This window comes from Maylandia zebra, linkage group LG15 (assembly GCF_041146795.1).
Source record: "Maylandia zebra isolate NMK-2024a linkage group LG15, Mzebra_GT3a, whole genome shotgun sequence".
Taxonomy (NCBI): Eukaryota; Metazoa; Chordata; class Actinopteri; order Cichliformes; family Cichlidae; genus Maylandia; species Maylandia zebra.
In genome coordinates, this window is record NC_135181.1 from 25,114,917 (window position 1) to 25,135,863 (window position 20,947).

At 41.7% G+C, this 20,947-nt stretch overlaps 1 protein-coding gene across 2 annotated transcripts in view; it reads right to left on the reverse strand.

The window, feature by feature from the left end:
- LOC101475174 (uncharacterized) overlaps positions 1-20,947 on the reverse strand; it is a 61,733-nt gene that overhangs the window by 32,367 nt on the left and 8,419 nt on the right. Inside the window, exons 3-9 of one of the 2 annotated variants that reach the window (XM_024799000.2) lie at positions 20,002-20,168; positions 18,891-18,928; positions 13,634-13,680; positions 11,794-11,927; positions 8,658-8,807; positions 6,845-6,903; positions 1,805-1,825 (exon numbers count right to left, since the gene is read on the reverse strand). In XM_024799000.2, coding sequence (XP_024654768.1) covers positions 1,805-1,825; positions 6,845-6,903; positions 8,658-8,807; positions 11,794-11,927; positions 13,634-13,680; positions 18,891-18,928; positions 20,002-20,168 — 616 coding nt within the window. The remainder of the gene's footprint in view (positions 1-1,804; positions 1,826-6,844; positions 6,904-8,657; positions 8,808-11,793; positions 11,928-13,633; positions 13,681-18,890; positions 18,929-20,001; positions 20,169-20,947) is intronic. The other variant, XM_076874187.1, reaches the window with a different exon arrangement.

Here is a 20,947-nt window from a genome sequence, read left to right on the forward strand (position 1 = left end):
CTGATTGGATTTAGGCAATAAAAACTACTAACTACAAACTATGAGTTTGCGCTCATGTATGTATGTGAGATCACAGACACTAAAGGACAGCTTTGACAAAAGGAGCCGACATATGGGAAAGAGTTTCACATACATAGTTAAAAGGTTGCACTGAGAAACACTACTTTTAAAATGCCAGGCATTAATATCTGAAGCTACACTTCAAAAACAAGAAGAGAATATTGCGCTGCATCAATATTCTGCATCGCTATCATCATCAGCAGAGAATAAGCTGATTTGTTAGATGGGACAATTAGAATGCCGATGATGTGAATTTCTTTGTTTTGAGTGAACTGACGAAGTGAAAGCACTTCTTCTTTAGGCCGCGAGATGGTTCTCCATTCGGAACTTGTAAATCACCAGGTTGGTTTTACACTTACTTCCCTCTTATCGCTGTTTTTTGTCTCCTCCACAGACTGTACATAAAGGAAAGGCGTAGTGATCTCCGCCCTAACACACCTTCCACCTTATTTGTCTTGTTGAATCCAATAATAATTACAATAATAAACTTCTTATATTCAAACAACCTAGTGGCACAGACTCATCAGTCACAGATAAATGAGTCCATGCTTCCCCTACCAACGCCAGTCACATGGTCCATTTGAGCACTTCACTAAAATAAGTTTTGTTGTACGTTGTTTGAGTATTTCTACTCCGCTGTATTGTGGTTGTAAACACTCTACTTTGCACTCCATTTATTTATTTACTACAGATTTGAAAACAAATGTACTCATGCATGGTAACATATCGCTCTAAAGCTAAATCACATTTATGATTCTACATAATCTGTACTTTTATTTTAGGTACTAAACATATTTTTATGACTTTTCCTTAAATAAGAGACTGAATACTCTTGTCACTCCTTCGTTTTGTAGAAAGTTACTGTTTTTAATACCTGTGATTCACATGTATTTCTGCAATCCTCCGTGGCTGGCTAACTGAATGAACGCCAGTATAACGCGCTTCCTTTTTCCATCTTTTATGTACAGTCTGTGGTCTCCAGCTACCCCTGACTAAAACATCTGGCTGCTCAAAACATCTTTAAGACTTGAAAACCAAAACAAGCAGCTTAAAGAGGCTAAAATCTCGAGGGGACGCGGTCAGTCAGCCGTAGGTTTGTGAGGTCTTCGTTACGTGTTGTTGTTTGATTTTATTTTTACTGACATGAGTCCAGCTCTTGCTGCTTATTAAGAAGTAAGAACAAGTGTACAGACATGTGAAAATATTCTTGCTCATTGTCATAATTCAAACACTGAGAAAAGTCACTCTTTGCTTTGTTGCAATCTGGCAGGCAGATGAAGGAAGGAGGAGCTGCGAATCCTTCCCGAGATTAGAGGACGAGCTCCCGCTGAGGCCTCACCTCCGTGTTATTGGCCGTGACAGCCCCAGACGCCACAGGGGAAGGCAAATTAATCGGGGGAGCAGCCTGACAATTACAGTATCCACAGGTCTTCCTGTTTCCCTGCTCACCTGTCTTCTCCGACACTGTCACAAACTTCATGAAAAAGCATCTGTGCTCCTTGTGTTCACCTGTAACGCGATTGCGATTCACAGGAAGCTGTCCGCCTGTCTGAGCAGTTATTTGGTCCCCGTGCAGATCTTTTCACTGAGCTGTGTGAACAGTTTGGGGGGAAATAATCCCCCCTCTGTGAGTCTAACTCGGACACAAATAAAAGCTGAGCCGCATGTTGGCAGGAAACTGAACACAAACACACAACAGGAGGCGGATACTACAGGGGATGTTTCATCTCTTGGTGCCATTTACCCGTCAGTGTCCTGGGTCTCGCTTACATTGGGGAGAAGAAAAGAAGGCATTAGAGCTGGAAATGAAAGTGTAACAGAAAGAAAGGCACCACCAGGATGACAAGAGCCACAAGAAATGAGCCATTTGAGTGTCACTTTAAATTCGGCATGAAATGATGTGTATTATGGTGGAGTCTGAAAAAGCCTGTTTCTCTGGGGGAAACATTGTAGACAAAAGAACAACAATCAATGTTAAAGCTGGCAAAAAAACATGCTCAGAATAAAATACAAACTTTAACAATGAACAGCTTAAATAACCTGCTGCATCAGGACCGAGTGGCTCTGACTCCTGCAGTGATTTCTGTAGCAGCGCTTTACATCAAAGGTGGAAAAGTGGGAACAGTGATGGGAAGTAACGGCATTACTAACGGCATTACTTTTTTCAGTAACGAGTAATCAAACTAATTACTATTTCTATCGTTGCAACACTGTTACCATTACTAAGAATGGTAAAACTAAGAATTACCATTTTTCAACAAACAGACGGTTGAAGCTGTGTTCAGCTTACCGCACTTTATATCAGTTGCACGGAAGTAGCTGTAAGTAATCTGGGCGCTACAGCTTTAAGCAGCTGCGCGCGCTCCCACCGACGGCAATCACTTTCTGCCCGACGATCACTTTTTGCACAACACCTGGAGCTAAGGGGGCAAAACAATCGCATGAGTCCTGCTATTTGACTGAGGAAGAATAAAGTAGTCGTGGTAAGCCAATCACATGACCACTTTAAGATGACAAAGCAACAAGGTGATATTTACCAGTTTTTAAATTGTGTTGATAGGCCACGTAAAACCAGAGTCATGATAAACAATATATACGCTGTGTTTTTTCCTGAATAGTTTCGTCACGTTTACTGTCTAAGGACAGCGCAGCAAACACTCTCTGCTTATGACCAAGAAAACCAAAAAACAGCCTGTTCGTGTTGGTGGAAAAATGCACCATGTCGACCAATCATAAAATGATATGGCAACATGAGATTTGGTTGTTTAGGGAAGAGGGGAAGTTTTAGTAGTGATGGCGAGAGGAAGAGAGAGAGAGATAAAGACAGCAGAAAGAGAGAGAGAGAGAGAGTTTTGAGATGTGAGCGATTTTTGACGTTTAGCATGTTTGAAGTGTGTAGTTAATGTGTTGTCTTGTGTAGTTAAGTGTGTAGTGTTGTGGTTTTGTGTTGTGTGTCTGAACAATGAGGCGATTGCTGTCTTGGGATCTCACAAAAGTTGAATTCCAACAATTGCAGCAGCTACTTAGTTGTAATCAGTTTTGGGACTAACACGTTATTAAGTAACGCGTTACAGTAACTACGTTATTATTGTGGTAACGAGCACGGTAACTAGTTATGCCAAAACCGGGAACGCGTTACTCGTTACTGGGATTTAGATAGGCTCGTTACTCGTTACTCGAGCTTCCACAGATTCAATAACATTAGCAAGTGGTGGAGGCCAGCAGGTGGATGAAGGAAAAGGGAGGCAAGAGGAGAGACCCGAAGCGGCCGCTGGTCCGAGAGTGTCAGGTGAACTGAACTTCAGGTAAGAAGTTATGACCTGCAGTGTATCTGAGTCAGATATGAACCAAGTTTAGGTGGAGTTTATTTTCGTTATGCTGACTTTTTCGTACTGCGTGCTAGCTAGCATGACGGAGTTTCTATACAGCTGGGTGGGTGCTATGTTACTGATGTTGAACTTTATTTTGTTCATAAGGTTAATTATTAGAGTTGCCAACCGTCCCGTAAAAAACGGAATCGTCTCATATTCAGAGAAAATATTACGCTTTTGGTATTGAGGTGAAAAGGAACAGTTTGTCCCGGACTTCAGCTACAATGAAAAAGACACAAAGCTGGAGTTATTCTGTCTTTATGCTGCACAGCTGCCTCTTCTTCTCTCATTCTCTGCCCCTCCCTCTCCTGTTTCTACTTCAGTCATGAAACTGATCAATGATCAGCTGATCGGCTTTTCTCTCTTGTTTATTTATCGCCCACTTTGCGCCAGAAAGAGGAAACCAGCGGATGTCGCGGTAAGACAAATAACACCAGGATCCTTTTCTAAGTAGCTGACAGCTGGTAACTGTGCAGGGGCGGGTCTAGCAAAGTGTTGCCAGGGGTCCATGTAGGGCATTAAAAGGGAAAGGGGGGCACAAGGAAATACTTTCTTATTCTCATTTAAAATGCCTCACTTTTAAAAAAATAATTATCTGAGTCTTACAACAAACAATTGATAGATTGATACATATATACCATCAAAACAGTGTACATCACTGTCACAACAGTGTTTATTTTCATTCAAAGGCTTTATGATTTTTCCTATAATGGTTAAAATGCCCGGGACGATTTTTTTGTCCCAGTCCAGCCCTGTATGCAGCTCATCTGCAGTCTAGTGTTGCCTACATCTTCCGATTCAGAAGGAAGAATTTCCGAGTTCTGAGTACAATCGAAAGCACCACGACTGCAGTTTTTGTGTTGGATGTAAAAAGCAGGCTAGGATAGAATCAGGCGTGGGATTTCTCTCATGGAAATGATTACATTATTTTTTCCTTTAATTGGTTAGGTGGCACAGTGCACTTGTGGCAAGTAAGCAAGCTAGAAGACTGGAAATCTTGCTGGGTATCCAGTTACGGAAGCAACACATTAACAAGAGAATTCTGAGTAAAACCAAAGTTACTTTCCCTAGTAACTAGTTACTCTGAAAGTAACGAGTAACTTGAAGTAACTGAGTTACTTTTGATAGAAGTAACTAGTAATGTAACTAAGTTACTAATTTAAAGTAACTTACCCAACACTGGTTGTAATATTACTCTTTCTGGGTCACAAAATAAACTTTTAAGATATTTTGAGGCGTGAATGTAGTTGTGTAAATGTCAGATATCTGCTTGGTTTACAAGACATCACATATTTGCAAAAGTGCTCCGACGTTTTTGGAGATCTGACACCCACCATCTCGAAGCTAACGGGAGGTCGAGACCTACTACAGCCGGGAAGAACACCGCTTTCCTGGCACATCGTGCCTCAACCTCCCGGTCGGCTTCGAGCTGGCGGCCTCCGAAGAATGCGGTTTAGACTTTTGCGAGATCTCGCAAAACTTTTGTGAGATCCCAAGTTTGTTTTGCGAGAACTCGCAAAAGTCTGTCTTAATTTTTTTTTCTCCCATGTCCCTTGCGGGGCTCCGTAGTGTGGCATTTTAATGAATGCAGAACACCTGATGGTTATGTCAATAGTTTGAAGTGGTTATAAAAAAAAGGGTAAAAGGTAAATGGCTGCAAATAACTTTTTAACTTTTTAAAAAATTGACAATTTATATTTGCATTTAAAGTTATGAAATATGATTCAATAAACATGTTTGTGGTTGTTAAAAATATAACTTTTTCAACTCAGATTTTATGTTTTTTGTCTGATTTTAGATCAATTGTGTTAATACAGTATGTCAAAATGAAAACATAACTGTAAATTCAGACACGTAAGGATGTGCTGAAAAGATTGATACCAAACAAGGCGAAGTAAATAGTTTTTAAAGGTGAGGCAAAAGTAGTTAAAAATGGCCAATTATACCCTGGACCCCAGAGGGTTAAAGAATTTTTTAAAACGCAATAGTTACTTTTCAAGTAATTAATTACTTTTAATATCTTGTAACTCAGTTACTAACTCAGTTACCTTTCTGAAGAAGTAACTAGTAACTATAATTAATTACTTTTTCAAAGTAACTTGCCCAACACTGCATGTGAAAGCGTTTAATGAGACTTTTTCAAGAAGTCCTCTTCACAGTCACATATGCTCAGAGACACAACGGCACCCCCTGGTTGGTGAACAGTTGCTTGGTGCAATTGACCTCAAACAGTACAGTGAAGCACTAAAATCCTTCTCATAGTTGCTTTGGTTACAAGCAGGTTGTCACGAAGATGCCGACCTGTCTGCAAACACTCGGAGACTCAGTGAGCAGCAGTGAAACATGCAGGATTACCAGTGGTGTCTACGGTGACATTCTCAGAGTTTTGGGGTTGAAGCTGAGGTACCGGGTGGTGAAACTGGTCTAGAGGTGCACGTGAGGATGAAAGGTGAATATAAGATTTATAACCACAGATGTCTGCACAGGCGTGGGAATGCTAGCCCGCAATAACAGAGTCACAAACAAAGCAAAGTGCTGATCATCTGAGTCAGAAAATGAAATGAGCAAGTGTTACTTTTATGTGCAGCCAGTTTGGTGGCAGGGTCGTCCAGGTGAAGTATGTTATCGGAGATAATTTCATTCTTTGGTTTTTAAGGAAGCTAAAACAGGCAGGATGCACAGACATCTGTGTGTGAAGGAACAGCATTAATCGATTACTCTTACATCAGGTCATATTGTGGTTAGAATAAATGCCCCATGCTGCTGCGAGGTGGCTGTACGGGAGGCGTCTTGAATAATTTTGCTTCGCTAAATGTTAGAAAAGCTCATAATCGTATTTGGCGCCTTGGTCAAGGGCTTTATGTGGACGTGAAAAAACCATATCAGGCATATATTTGTGATTGAGCCTTGGTGCGCTCGGTGAAACTGAATTCGAAACGCTTGGATTATAGAATCATGCAAAACAAAGCGCTCTGTGACGAACGGTTGAATGTTTGCTTAATTCATTCCTGTTTGACTGATTTCAAACCAAGTTTTTTTTCCTAAACGGTTAAAAATGACTTTGTTTTTGAGGAAAAACTATAATAATATTTTCTTCCCCCGTCAGGTTTCGATGCTGGCCCGCTGTCACTGCTTATAAACTGGAAACGCATCCAGCAGAGATAAATAATCTTTCCATTCAGTCTTGTTAGTAGTGGCACGAAACATTCGCCTGCGGCGGTGTCTGAAACAATCCGACTCACAACCGGCCTCTTATCTATTCACAGGCCGCCCACGCCAACTGATCTGCTCGTTTCAGATGTGATGAAATTATCGAGCCTCGCTGGATTGCCTCGCTGGATTGCCTCGCTGCCACCACCACCACACTGGAGAGATTTGATTACTCAGATGTATGCTTCACGGTTCGAACTCACCTGATACCCAGCACATGGATGGATCTAAATCCAGGAAGTTTATCAAAGACATGCTGCATCTGCAAAGGAAAGAAACAAACTTCTTTATACCGTCGTCACCCTCTTCCCGCTCCAACATAATCAGTTCTGGGCCACCAAACAAGAGCCAGCGTGTGAACATGCACAAACACCGCATGAATGGGAAACCCCCATTGATATCTATCTTTGGGCGAGTTAAGCACCTGGACACTTATGACATAATCGTCTTTAAGAGCTCCATCAGGCAGCATCCCGCTGCGCCTGGCGTGACTTTAAAGGACCCAGCTGCCTTTCTTTAGCATCAGAAAAAGAGAAAATAACTTTGAAGGACTCGATTTCTCAGCAGGGGACACGACATGACTCGCAGCAAGGAGCCCAGAGCAAGGAGACAAAAGGAAAACCCTCGTAGGGAGAGCGGGCTGGGGGTAATCTTCTCCCTTTCTCTGAACCCTGACCTTGCTGCCCTGTGGTGTAAGCTTCTTTACTATCAGCCTGGACCAGCAGCGCCGGCACAGACGGACGCTGATAGAGGAAGAGGAGGAGGAGGAAGGGCAGGAGATCAGACTGTCACAAGCGAAGCTCGTTCAGAAACTGAGAAATAAAGATTTAGTTCTTTGATTAAAAGTGCAGACTGAGCCTGATGCAGCAATGCAGAATTAACCAATCAGAGTTATTTAATTCTTCCGTTGCAGCCGTTGTAAAGAGCGAGACCCAGGAAGAACAAGGTCATTACACGAAGAGTGCCTCCCACCTCAACCCCTCAGAATCAGCTGATGTTTTTACAGCAACTTGAGCCCAGATCTTCCCCTCATATGTTGGTTGAAATTTGCTGATTTGTCATTATTTTTCCAGCGTTTCTCAGTGTTTGGCAGATATCCACAAGAAAGTGTCAGTGTGGAAAAACACGTTTAAACTACTTGTGTATGATATCCAGTAACCAGCTCTGAACATCAATGTCATGGGATATATCATAGTTTAAATAAATTGCACCAGTTTAACACAGAGGACCTGAAAAGAGTGCTGGTACCCTGGATGTTTGATATTTTCTGATAATTTTCTGAGGAAAACTGCAGAAAAAGTGAACTTTAAACGAGTTTCCACATGGTGGAGGACCCAAATGCAGACACGCGAAACAAAACCTTTAACAGAAAGCGAGCCGTTTATTGTGGCTGATAAAAAGTACAAACCAAACAGCTAGGCAAAATCAATTTGACCCTAAAAGAAAAAGCCTAAAATGAGAAAACTAGAAAGTAAACATAAAAAACCTTGAACACGGAAACCTGGGGAGATTACGTAAATATCTGAAAGCACAAAACCTTGGAAACATGGCATGAACATAACAGATGACCTGACAATAAATGAATAACAACAGACTACATAAATACACAAGAGGGTGACGAGGGAAACGAGACGTAAACTGGGAGCTTGACACGAGAGACAGAGAGGGAGTGAGACATGACGGGCTGAAGAAACATACATGGATACACATGACAGACAGGGGAGACATGGAACAGAGCACAGGGAGGACACATGTAAACAAGAAGGGTTGATGAGAAAACTGGACCAGACAAATGAAACTAAACATACAGCAAATGCTAAGAAAAACTAACATATTCCAAACACAAAGAATTCACAAAAAGACGATAACCTCAAAATGCTGGGTCATAATCACTTTGTCTTTTGCAGTTTAGGGAGCTTAGGTTTATTTTCCCACTTCTCTCTATTGGTTTGAGTGAGGTAGTTTTTTTTATTCTCATCAGTAGAGGTTGGAAAAAAAGGAATCAGGAGGTCTCACCTGGTCCTGCAGGTGTTGTGCCAGGTCGATGTACTGAGGGGAATCCGGGTCATCCAGCAGCTCTCTGTAACCCGGATCCACCAGGTCGATACTGAACTCCACGATCTGCTCCACCGGACTATCTGGGACGACGTTTGGAAGCTCCGGGTCCTTCAGGACGGCAAACGAGACAAATGAGAGGCGCTAAAAAGGGACAGCTTACGTGCGTCTCTTCGTTATGCTTTAACATTTTAATTTGCATTTCCAAATACATGAAACTGACTGGTATCAGAGAAAATAACAAATCTGCTTGTGTGAATAGAACCACATATGCAGACGAGAAAAAAGAAACGATAGAGCGGGAAATTCAGGCTGAAAGCTCTTTTTATGATTCATATTTCAACAACCATAAGGATCAAAAGGAAGTTTTCATACATCCAAGCACAACAGGAAATAGCGTATCTCTTTGTTTATGTTTGAAACTAAAGCAAAGATATTCCATAATGAAAGTATGAGGAAAAAAATGGCTGCAAACATGAAATAGGCTCGTACCTGTATGTTTAACGCTCCTGTAGGCCGTGAAAGAGCAACGACCTCACTGCTGCGGTCATTTCAGAGAACAGTCAGCAGCGAAATGACGCCACGTTCCCTGCTTTAAAGGAGTTTGATGTCAAATGTCAGCCCGGGCTTTTTGTCCTCCTCCTCTCACCGTAACCATGAATAGGTCAGTGGTGTGAAAAAGCAGTAATTATCTGAGGGGGAGGAGTGAGGCGCTTAACAGCTCCACCTGTGCAGCAGGTAAACCCGCTGTTTGCAGACTGAAGGTCATGTGATCCTTCTCCAACAAACACAGCTGCCAACGTGCACATCTTTCAGGTTTTTGCAAAGCTGGCTTTTTCTTTTATTAGCAACTGTTTCACTGAAATGAGCTGAAAAGAAATTGATGTGACTAAAAATAAGTGCAAAAAACTTCACTGGCTGAAAACTGGCTGAAAACTGGCTGAGGTGTTAAGTGAAGTGTGAATGAAGTTTGTGCCTCCGTTCATCTTGTGTTCAGCTGGTGATTATCAGAAAACCTCCATCTGACGTCTGATGTGCAGTCGAGGACATTTCAAGAACAACCAGAGGAAAGCTAAAGGAAGCACGAGGACCACAGAAGAATTAAATGTAAGAATCTGTCACTCGATGGAATTTGACAAAGTAATAACTGATCCCAGCACTGTGAACAGTTTTTAAAAAACCAGACACCACCAGGTCCCGTGGATGTGATGGGACTTTCTCCTAAACACTGTGTCTGCTGTTGTGACTCCAGCTTGTAGTCTGTTGTTTCGGCTCTCAGCTGACTCAATCTTCATCCCTAAAATAATGAGACCCGTAGCTCTAACGTAACCATGATGAAATGCTTTGTTTGCATTCTGGTAGAGATGCTGTGGAGTGAAGCAGAGATCTGATGATGCTTTGATGGGTCTGAGCTCAGCGTTAAACACCAGCCTCCCTCACAGTCTCCTAAACAACACGACACACAAAGGTGTGTATTTTTTATATAATTAAAAAACAGCAGCAGGTGGAAAGTAACCTGGCTGTTTCACTCGTGCAGGAGTACAGGACACCCCCCCAGGGTTGTGTGAGCTCTCTCCTTCCTGCAGTATACAAACAAGCTTGTGATTCAATTCTCAGATCATATAGAAATTCTGTTTGCTTATATAAGAGAGAGGGCAGGGACGCTGCTTTGGTGGGAGGGCAAAACCAAATGTTAAATGTAAATGAAACCGAGGGAAGATCGCTGATCTGAGATCAGGCGCTGACCTTGGTTGTCAGTTAAAACCGGTTTGAAGCGTTGTTGTTGCCCCTTTTTTTAAAGAAGGCTAACAGCACAGCGGGAGGATATTATTTTATAAGGGACCTATTGAATCTATTATCAGTTTTGGTATTACGTTTGGTAACCTGTCTGTTGAGCTCAGATCACAAACTCAAAATCTGATCAACAGGGCTGCAAATCTGGGCTCTGTGTGGATCTGATATCATGTTTATTTTAGGCCATGTGCTCCCTTGTTTGTCCGAGACAATAAAGTCTAATCAAATCTACCTTCTTCTTTTCCCACAAAGGGAATCCCGAGCTACTTCCTCCTGCTTTTCCTGGTGGACCCCAAGGCATCCCCAGGTCAGAGGCGATATAATCTGGGTGTGCGGATTTTATCCACTGCAGTGTTACCCTGAGCAAGCCTCTCCAATTCCCACTGAAGGTCACTGTTGACTGAAACCAGGAGGACATTGGAGGACATCAGAGGGCTGGTGGTTTACGTGCCACAGGACCTTCGTTTTAGCACTTTGTTTTGCTTTGTTCTTAATCACCTTTTTCACCGTCTTCTTGTTTTCACACTACACTACACAAACGCTGTGGGAATAAGAACGAGGTGAATTATGCTGGTGCAGGAACCGGAGGGCTCACTGTTGTTTTGGCTCGGACAGACGTGAAAGAAGACAAAACCGATCTTTGTGCTTGTCTTATTTATCGATGTAGCGTTAAAAAAGAAAATCTTTGCTTGTGATTTGTCCACAGTGCGACGTCATCCCTGCAGTGGGTCATACAGCGGGACAATGATCCCAAGCAACAGCAGATCTCAGAACGGCTGAGAGAGAAAAGAATCGAGGTGCTGCGACGGTCCAGACCTCAGCCTGACTGACATGCTGTGCTCAGAGAGCTGTGCACAGACAAATACTGCAAACCTCAATGAACTTATGCAACACTGTGAAGAAGAGTGGGCCAGAATCCCTCCACAGTGACATGAGAGGCTGATAAATCACACAGAAAATGATTACTTCAGCTTATTGCTGGTAAAAGTGGTTCTACTCCATCATCAGAGTAAATTAGTTTTCACAGGACTGGTTGAAGGATAAACCTTTGAGTTCTCAAGTACGGAGCAGTTAGTAAGCAGCTCTTAATGGGTTACTTACAGGTGATTACAGGTTAAGAAAGAGGACAGAGGGACAGAAGTGATGCCTTTCACTCAAATTAACTGATGTATAATTTCATGAACGCCCCAGCGTGACATTTTCAGCCTGTCAGACACTTGAGCTCCTTCCTCCTTCAGCTTCCTGCGGCAGATAAGAGCGCCAGATTGATACTTCGTATGTAAATGTAAGTGCTCCTCTGTACCTCTTTGAGCTCCTTGGCAGGGTGGCTCGTTTCAGGGGCGGAGCTTGGAGAGGCACTCGTGGAACTGAAGAAGACAGTGGTGCTGGTGACGAGCACTGGGGGCGCTGACGGGGGATCGGTCTGAGCCTCAGGACCTGAAGAGAGACAGGAGCAACGTTAATCTCAGAATAAACCAACTACAATCTACCTGTATAATATATTTGTGTATACAGGGAGTGCAGAATTATTAGGCAAATGAATATTTTGTCCACATCATCCTCTTCATGCATGTTGTCCTACTCCAAGCTGTATAGGCTTGAAAGCCTACTACCAATTAAGCATATTAGGTGATGTGCATCTCTATAATGAGAAGGGGTGTGGTCTAATGACATCAACACCCTATATCAGGTGTGCATAATTATTAGGCGACGTCCTTTCCTTTGGCAAAATGGGTCAAAAGAAGGACTTGACAGGCTCAGAAAAGTCAAAAATAGTGAGATATCTTGCAGAGGGATGCAGCAGTCTCAAAATTGCAAAGCTTCTGAAGCGTGATCATCGAACAATCAAGCGTTTCATTCAAAATAGTCAACAGGGTCGCAAGAAGCGTGTGGAAAAACCAAGGCGCAAAATAACTGCCCATGAACTGAGAAAAGCCAAGCGTGCAGCTGCCAAGATGCCACTTGCCACCAGTTTGGCCATATTTCAGAGCTGCAACATCACTGGAGTGCCCAAAAGCACAAGGAGTGCAATACTCAGAGACATGGCCAAGGTAAGAAAGGCTGAAAGACGACCACCACTGAACAAGACACACAAGCTGAAACGTCAAGACTGGGCCAAGAAATATCTCAAGACTGGTTTTTCTAAGGTTTTATGGACTGATGAAATGAGAGTGAGTCTTGATGGGCCAGATGGATGGGTCCGTGGCTGGATTGGTAAAGGGCAGAGAGCTTCAGTCCGACTCAGACGCCAGCAAGGTGGAGGTGGAGTACTGGTTTGGGGTGGTATCATCAAAGATGAGCTTGTGGGGCCTTTTCGGGTTGAGGATGGAGTCAAGCTCAACTCCCAGTCCTACTGCCAGTTTCTGGAAGACACCTTCTTCAAGCAGTGGTACAGGAAGAAGTCTGCATCCTTCAAGAAAAACATGATTTTCATGCAGGACAATGCTCCATCACACGCGTCCAAGTACTCCACAGCGTGGCTGGCAAGAAAGGGTATAAAAGAAGTAAAACTAATGACATGGCCTCCTTGTTCACCTGATCTGAACCCCATTGAGAACCTGTGGTCCATCATCAAATGTGAGATTTACAAGGAGGGAAAACAGTACACCTCTCTGAACAGTGTCTGGGAGGCTGTGGTTGCTGCTGCACGCAATGTTGATGGTGAACAGATCAAAACACTGACAGAATCCATGGATGGCAGGCTTTTGAGTGTCCTTGCAAAGAAAGGTGGCTATATTGGTCGCTGATTTGTTTTTGTTTTGTTTTTGAATGTCAGAAATGTATATTTGTGAATGTGCAGATGTTATATTGGTTTCACTGGTAAAAATAAATAATTGAAATGGGTATATATTTGTTTTTTGTTAAGTTGCCTAATAATTATGCACAGTAATAGTCACCTGCACACACAGATATCCCCCTAAAATAGCTAAAACTAAAAACTACTTCCAAAAACATTCAGCTTTGATATTAATGAGTTTTTTGGGTTCATTGAGAACATGGTTGTTGTTCAATAATAAAATTATTCCTCAAAAATACAACTTGCCTAATAATTCTGCACTCCCTGTACGACAATATACAATGAAAACAGTAAAAAACTATCAGTGTATAAACAGATGACATGCATTCCGCTGAAGATGTCCTACCTGTGATCTCCAGGAGCTTCTGCGTTGGTGCAGGAGTCGTCGCTCCCCTGCAGAAAGACAAACACATCATGACACAAAAATTTCACATTCTGAAAGTGAGCAGGGGCATCAAACATAAGGCCCAGGGCGTAAAGTCGGCCGAGCAGAGACTCCAGTCTGGCCCCACTTAACAGCACTGAAAAATGTGAAGCAAGGTGTAAATGATTACGTTTTACAGCTTTATCATTACTGACAAAGACCTCCCACATGCCCATTCATGCTACAAGTAATTAGAAAATACTTTTAAAAACATAAAAGCTCCTGTTTATTCACTGTATGTGCTACAGAAGTTCCTGTTTTCACATGGATGCTATTTTTCTGTAATTTCGCACATTGATTTTTACAGTTAAAGAGTGCTTTCTTTCATTCACTTCAGCAGAATTTCTTTATTGTGTGGAAAAAACAGATGTGTTGAACATTGCACTTCTTTTTCTTATACTAGAATATCTCAGGGATTAGATGTGAAATTAAATTTCTTTGACATCCCCAATTTGGAGTTGTTGAAGAATTTCAAAACTACTAATGCACATCTTTGACTCATCTTTTCAAACATTTACAAACAATGAACATAGTTACAGGAAAACATATTACACAAACATATTTATTTGTGGCACAAAGGTATATGTTAGATTGTATAATGAAAACAGAGGATGATCTAGATAAGTACAGTGGTGCAAAAAAGTATTTAGTCAGCCACCGATTGTGCAAGTTCCCCCACCTAAAATGATGACAGAGGTCAGTAATTTGCACCAGAGGTACACTTCAACTGTGAGAGACAGAATGTGAAAAAAAAATCCATGAATCCACATGGTAGGATTTGTAAAGAATTTATTCGTAAATCAGGGTGGAAAATAAGTATTTGGTCAATAACAAAAATACAACTCAATACTTTGTAACATAACCTTTGTTGGCAATAACAGAGGTCAAACGTTTACTATAGGTCTTTACCAGGTTTGCACACACAGTAGCTGGTATTTTGGCCCATTCCTCCATGCAGATCTTCTCGAGAGCAGTGATGTTTTGGGGCTGTCGCCGAGCAACACGGACTTTCAACTCCCGCCACAGATTTTCTATGGGGTTGAGGTCTGGAGACTGGCTAGGCCACTCCAGGACTTTCAAATGCTTCTTACGGAGCCACTCCGTTGTTGCCCGGGCGGTGTGTTTTGGATCATTGTCATGTTGGAAGACCCAGCCTCGTTTCATCTTCAAAGTTCTCACTGATGGAAGGAGGTTTTGGCTCAAAATCTCACGATACATGGCCCCATTCATTCTGTCCTTAACACGGATCAGTTGTCCTGTCCCCTTGGCAGAAAAACAGCCCCATAGCATGATGTTTCCACCCCCATGCTTCACAGTAGGTACGGTGTTCTTGGGATGCAACTTAGTATTCTTCTTCCTCCAAACACGACGAGTTGAGTTTATACCAAAAAGTTCTACTTTGGTTTCATCTGACCACATGACATTCTCCCAATCCTCTGCTGTATCATCCATGTGCTCTCTGGCAAACTTCAGACGGGCCTGGACATGCACTGGCTTCAGCAGCGGAACACGTCTGGCACTGCGGGATTTGATTCCCTGCCGTTGTAGTGTGTTACTGATGGTGACCTTTGTTACTTTGGTCCCAGCTCTCTGCAGGTCATTCACCAGGTCCCCCCGTGTGGTTCTGGGATCTTTGCTCACCGTTCTCATGATCATTTTGACCCCACGGGATGAGATCTTGCGTGGAGCCCCAGATCGAAGGAGATTATCAGTGGTCTTGTATGTCTTCCATTTTCTGATGATTGCTCCCACAGTTGATTTTTTCACACCAAGCTGCTTGCCTATTGTAGATTCACTCTTCCCAGTCTGGTGCAGGTCTACAATACTTTTCCTGGTGTCCTTCGAAAGCTCTTTGGTCTTGGCCATGGCGGAGTTTGGAGTCTGACTGTTTGAGGCTGTGGACAGGTGTCTTTTATACAGATGATGAGTTCAAACAGGTGCCATTCATACAGGTAACGAGTGGGGGACAGAAAAGCTTCTTACAGAAGACGTTACAGGTCTGTGAGAGCCAGAGATTTTCCTTGTTTGAGGTGACCAAATACTTATTTTCCACCCTAATTTACGAATAAATTCTTTACAAATCCTACCATGTGAATTCATGGATTTTTTTTCCACATTCTGTCTCTCACAGTTGAAGTGTACCTCTGGTGCAAATTACTGACCTCTGTCATCATTTTAAGTGGGGGAACTTGCACAATCGGTGGCTGACTAAATACTTTTTTGCCCCACTGTATAGGATTTGATAAACGTTTGCGTTCTCCCCCTAATATGGTCACTTTAAGCGATTTCATGTTTGTCTTTTTCTGTATTAACATTTATTACTTATATGTTTGAGATAAAGATTTGATTGATTGACTTCCTGTCACATCTCTCCTGCTCCAGGTTGGTGTATGTACGAATCAGAACATACACTCAGCTTCAGGCAGTTTTTTCTACTCATGGTTCTTAATGACATCACAGGGAGAGGATATCCCTAATATGGTAATCTGAAACAGAAGCTCCACCCACCTTCTGTTCAGACCTTCTGTCAGAATGCAGATGACTTAAAGTGGGAGGAGCTAAAACAGCTTGTTTCACACAGGATTAACTGAGGGGACAGCAGCGAGGCTCAGTGTGACATAAAGAAGGTTTATGTTGAACTGTGAATCATGCAAAGCTGTTCTAGTATCAGTAATGAGCACAGCTGTAAGACTTCCAACTTTGTTTTACAGATGCACTGATCTGAAATTAAAGACTTTTTTTTTTATATCCGTCAAATTTTTAGAACTCTATTTGGTTCTTCCAGAAGTTTCTTCCTGTTAAAAGGGAGTTTTACCTTGCCACTATTGCCACTCTTGCCAAATGCTTGCTCACAGGGGGTTGTTTGGTGGGGTTTCTTTCTATCACTGTAGAGTCTTTACTTTACACTATAAAGCACTTTCAGGCAGCTGCTGTTGTGTCTGTCCTGTTTTTGGCCGAGTAACGCAGCTTAAAACTTTGCTCTATGTTTGGTGTGAGCACCGGTGGAAAACGGCCGATGTTTGAACAAAATCTGTTTTACTTCATGATGAGGGTTACACGCTGATATGCATTTGAGTTACTTAATAAAACATGGCCATGCTGTATGTTAAATGTAATGCTAATCCCATATAAAGCAGTGTTTTCGGGCTTAAGCCTGTTGTATCCAAACGCCACCACAAACACAAAGGATTTTGCTTTTAAGAGGGAAGAAGGGCTTCTTCCAAAGCCTTAAATGTTTTACAGAGAACATTTAGTGCAGATGAAATATTAAAACACTTCAAGTTAAAAAAAAATAAAGGTCTGCATGTTTTTTAATCACGTTGAATGAATCTTGCATAACCTGCCTTGTACTTCTAATAAGAGTCACACTCGACTCATCATAACTTCATCTATCTTTCATGAAGAGAGCAGCAGAACGAGCTGAAACACCGACGCTCAGATCAATGAGTGAAAATGATGAATTAAAGTAATAAACTTCACTCTGCTAACAACTCACACGCACACACATTACTTTGTATTTATTCCTTTATGGAAGAGACACAAAGATCAGAAATAATGACGGTGCTGAGTCATCCACGAATGATTACAAACGCACAAAAGTGCACCTGTCAGCTCCAAACGGCACTCTCTCCACCGTGTTCATGACATTAAAGCAACATCTGCACCCATGTGACGTTTCTCCCTGAAACATGACTCACTGACAGACTGCTCAGCTGAATCTATGAAAGTGATGCTTTGCTGCAAATCAATAAACACTTAAAATTTACAAATGAAAACATACATTTCAAAATCCTTTACTGTAGCACTTCAGTCCTTAGTAAAGATCCAATGAGGAACCTTTTGATTGCATGTGTGTAATTACCCCTCAAATCTGCTATTTGTTAAGGGAAGTTATTTATTTTTCATGCTCCTCTCCCTCTCCCTGCACACGTTATGTATGGTAAGATGTTTCTGATGCATGAATACATATTTTGAAGGAATCTTTCGATTGAAGTGGCAGAAATGTGTAGACAACAACAGAAAAGACCATAACGACCACCAGAAGCTCATCCACTGTTATTTTTGCCCAAGCTGTCATTGACGTCAGCATTGGAAACATGTCTGTAAATTTCAAATATTGCCAAAATATATTTGGCACCTGCAAAATTCCCAACCTGTAAATGGCCAATAACTGCCTGGAATCGATTAATTTTGCTGGCAATGACGGTGCTGAAAATCTGCTTCTCCATTCAATTAAATTAAATTACATTTTATTTATACAGCGCCAAATCACAACAACAGTTGCCTCAAGGTGCTTTATATTGTAAGGTAGACCCTGGAATAGTACATACAGAGAAAAACCCAACAACTATATTACCAGTGAGCCAGCACTTTGGCAACAGTGGGAAGGAAAAACTCCCTTTTAACAGTAAGAAAGTTCTGGCAGAGCCCGGCTCAGGGGCAGGTTGCCGCCCCCGCCTTTTTTGAGTGCTCATTGTTAAGTTTAACTAATGAATATTTCTAACAGCTATGCAAAGTTCAGCACGTGGTAAGACACTAAAATCGTGTTGGTTTGCATAAAACCTCTGAAACACGCCTCAGGGAGTGAGGGTTCAATCAGAACCACGATCCTTTTAACCAGATTACAAAATCTGATCTTTAGACTGTAAACGTGTAAAATTACACAAATGTGTATTCATGTGTACAGTGTATAGTTTTCAGTGGATACACAGGATATCCTGCGTAAAAACAAAATGAAATATCTATAGTAGGCAGTGAAAAACAGGAACTTTTATGTAAGTGTTTTATTTAAGTTTTTTTTACCCAATTACTTTGGTGGAGCATGAATGACCATGTGGGAAGTTTCTGTCAGTAAATAAAGCTGTAAAACTAAAAGTCCAAAGTTTACACCGTCTATCACTTTTTTCAATACTGTTTAATGGGACTGCATTATTATTATGTTTGATACCTCTGCTTTAGACATTTTTTTAAGAAATCACCAAGTTTTTAATGTAAAGCTGATTTTCGCTCTGACACTCGAATCATTTGTTTAAATGACATTTCTGGACTCCTGCGGGTTCACACCCCCACACACACTGTTTAATGGCCTTGTTTGCATCATATTCACATTATCAGTGTGCATGCAGTCAGAGAAGCACAGTGAGAGCTTAACGAACATGAATCATCTGTCAGCTCTTACCGTGATGAAGGCCTCCTGTCTCTCAGCCGGTCCATCCTCTGTAAACCAATCAGAAACCAGAACAATTGTTTACTTTCACCACACATTATTTCAGCTCGTGTGCAGCTGTTTGGTTTTACTTTAACTGATTATTTGATTTACTTTTACACCAGGCTTCATTTAAAAAGTGCCTCTTGTGGTTTAAACCTTCATTTAGCTGCAGCTGTCCCTGAAGTTTTACAAACCTTCTGGCGATTAAACTTATTAAATCTCCACAGTATCATTTTTTAAAAACGCCTCTGAATGTTAATGAACGTTTTAAATGTCCAGCTCGCTCATATTCCTGGCGGTTTTGAGCAGCTAAATGCTATTAAAGCATCTCTTTTCTCCTTTGCGGGTTAACTGGACTGATTCAGTACAAATCTCCGCAGTTTTTAATCTTCGTGCCGTTAATGTTGAGACTTTACAGACAGGACAGATGCTGCGGTGACGAATGTTTGCATGTTTGCTGATGGATTTACAACGCGGCTGCCGGCCAACAAACTCCAACCACCACACTCCTGCAAGTGAGGTGCCTGAATGATTTAGAGGGACTGATTCATGCTGGGATAATCAGCTTATTTGTTGTAAAAACAGCAAAAAATATCCTAAATTAAGAAAACTAATTAGCTCATTGTGACCAAAACATTTTAAATGGAAGTGAAAAAAAAGTAGACTTTAGGAAAAAACAGTAGAAATGATGCAAACAAACACAACTGAAAGCAAAACATTAAAATATACTGGAAGTGTCTGTAGCTAAAGGCTCAGGTGAAAAAAAGAAAAAGAAACCAAAGAAAGTGAAGGATCTTCAGAAAACTGTAAATAGTATAAAGTAAAAACTGTCTCAGTTCAGTTTCACTGTGATTGGATTAACATCAGGTTCTCAATTAAATACAGATGACAAGGAGCACTGCATATTTACTCTAGTTCACTGTGTGTCTTTGACTGACAGCGAAACTCACTCCGCTTCGTTTATTTAAAAGCATCCAAGACGTAACTCACGCCTTCAACATAACGATGAAAACAATGACAGGTTAGCTGGGATGAACATGAAACATGGTTTGCAGGCAGATGTGAAGAATCTCGTTCGTACCCGCTGAATCATGCTCACGTGCTCCTCCGAGTCGCTGAAGTTTTTGGCGAGGTCAGAGATGCAGAGCGACTCGTGCTGACACGTGTGAACCCATCGCTGGTACTCGGCCGTCCCCGGAATCCTGTCGAAGAAGATCCTGAACGCCTCCCACACCGCCTCCTGACAAACTGACCACAGGACCACACACACACACACACACACACACACACACACACACACACACACACACACACACACACACACACACACACACACACACACACACACACCATGTTCAGCACTGAACACTTTGCTGCTGGATCCGGAGGTTTCTTTATATCATCACAACATCGTTTTCTAATCAGATCTGCACTTTTAAACTTGTACAAAGTTATTCCAAGTGTCCAGTGTTGTCACATCTCACAGAGATGACAATTTATTTAAATCCAGATTGACTCCAATAGTTAACCAGCAGACATCAAATGTATCCTAAACCTTAGATCAGGTTTAAACCTTCGACCTGGTCTGATGACAGAAAAACTGCACAGGTGGATGTTGATGTTGTGCCACATCACTAAAATAAAGAAGATGGGTTTTAATATAGTGACATTTCCACCTCCTCACCTCCAATATCCACCTCCTCACAGCAGCCTCATTCTTTTAAATATAAACAACATTTCATCCATTTATGGATGTTTATATTCATAAACATGTACATGTTTATCTATTTGCAAATACAGATTTGTTGCGAGATATTTTTAAATGAATCAGACAGTTTCAGCTCTCCAACCTCCAGAGGACGTATTTAACTCTGCAGCAGTGTCTGTGATGGATGAATTAACTGAGGAGGATTAAAAAACAAAAACTGATGGCACAGTAAGATTGGTTTAGTCGTCCATCCATCTTCTTCTGCTGAAGTCTAACAGGTGTGCAGTTTATGTCTTCCAAAACCAAGAAACTGCAATGA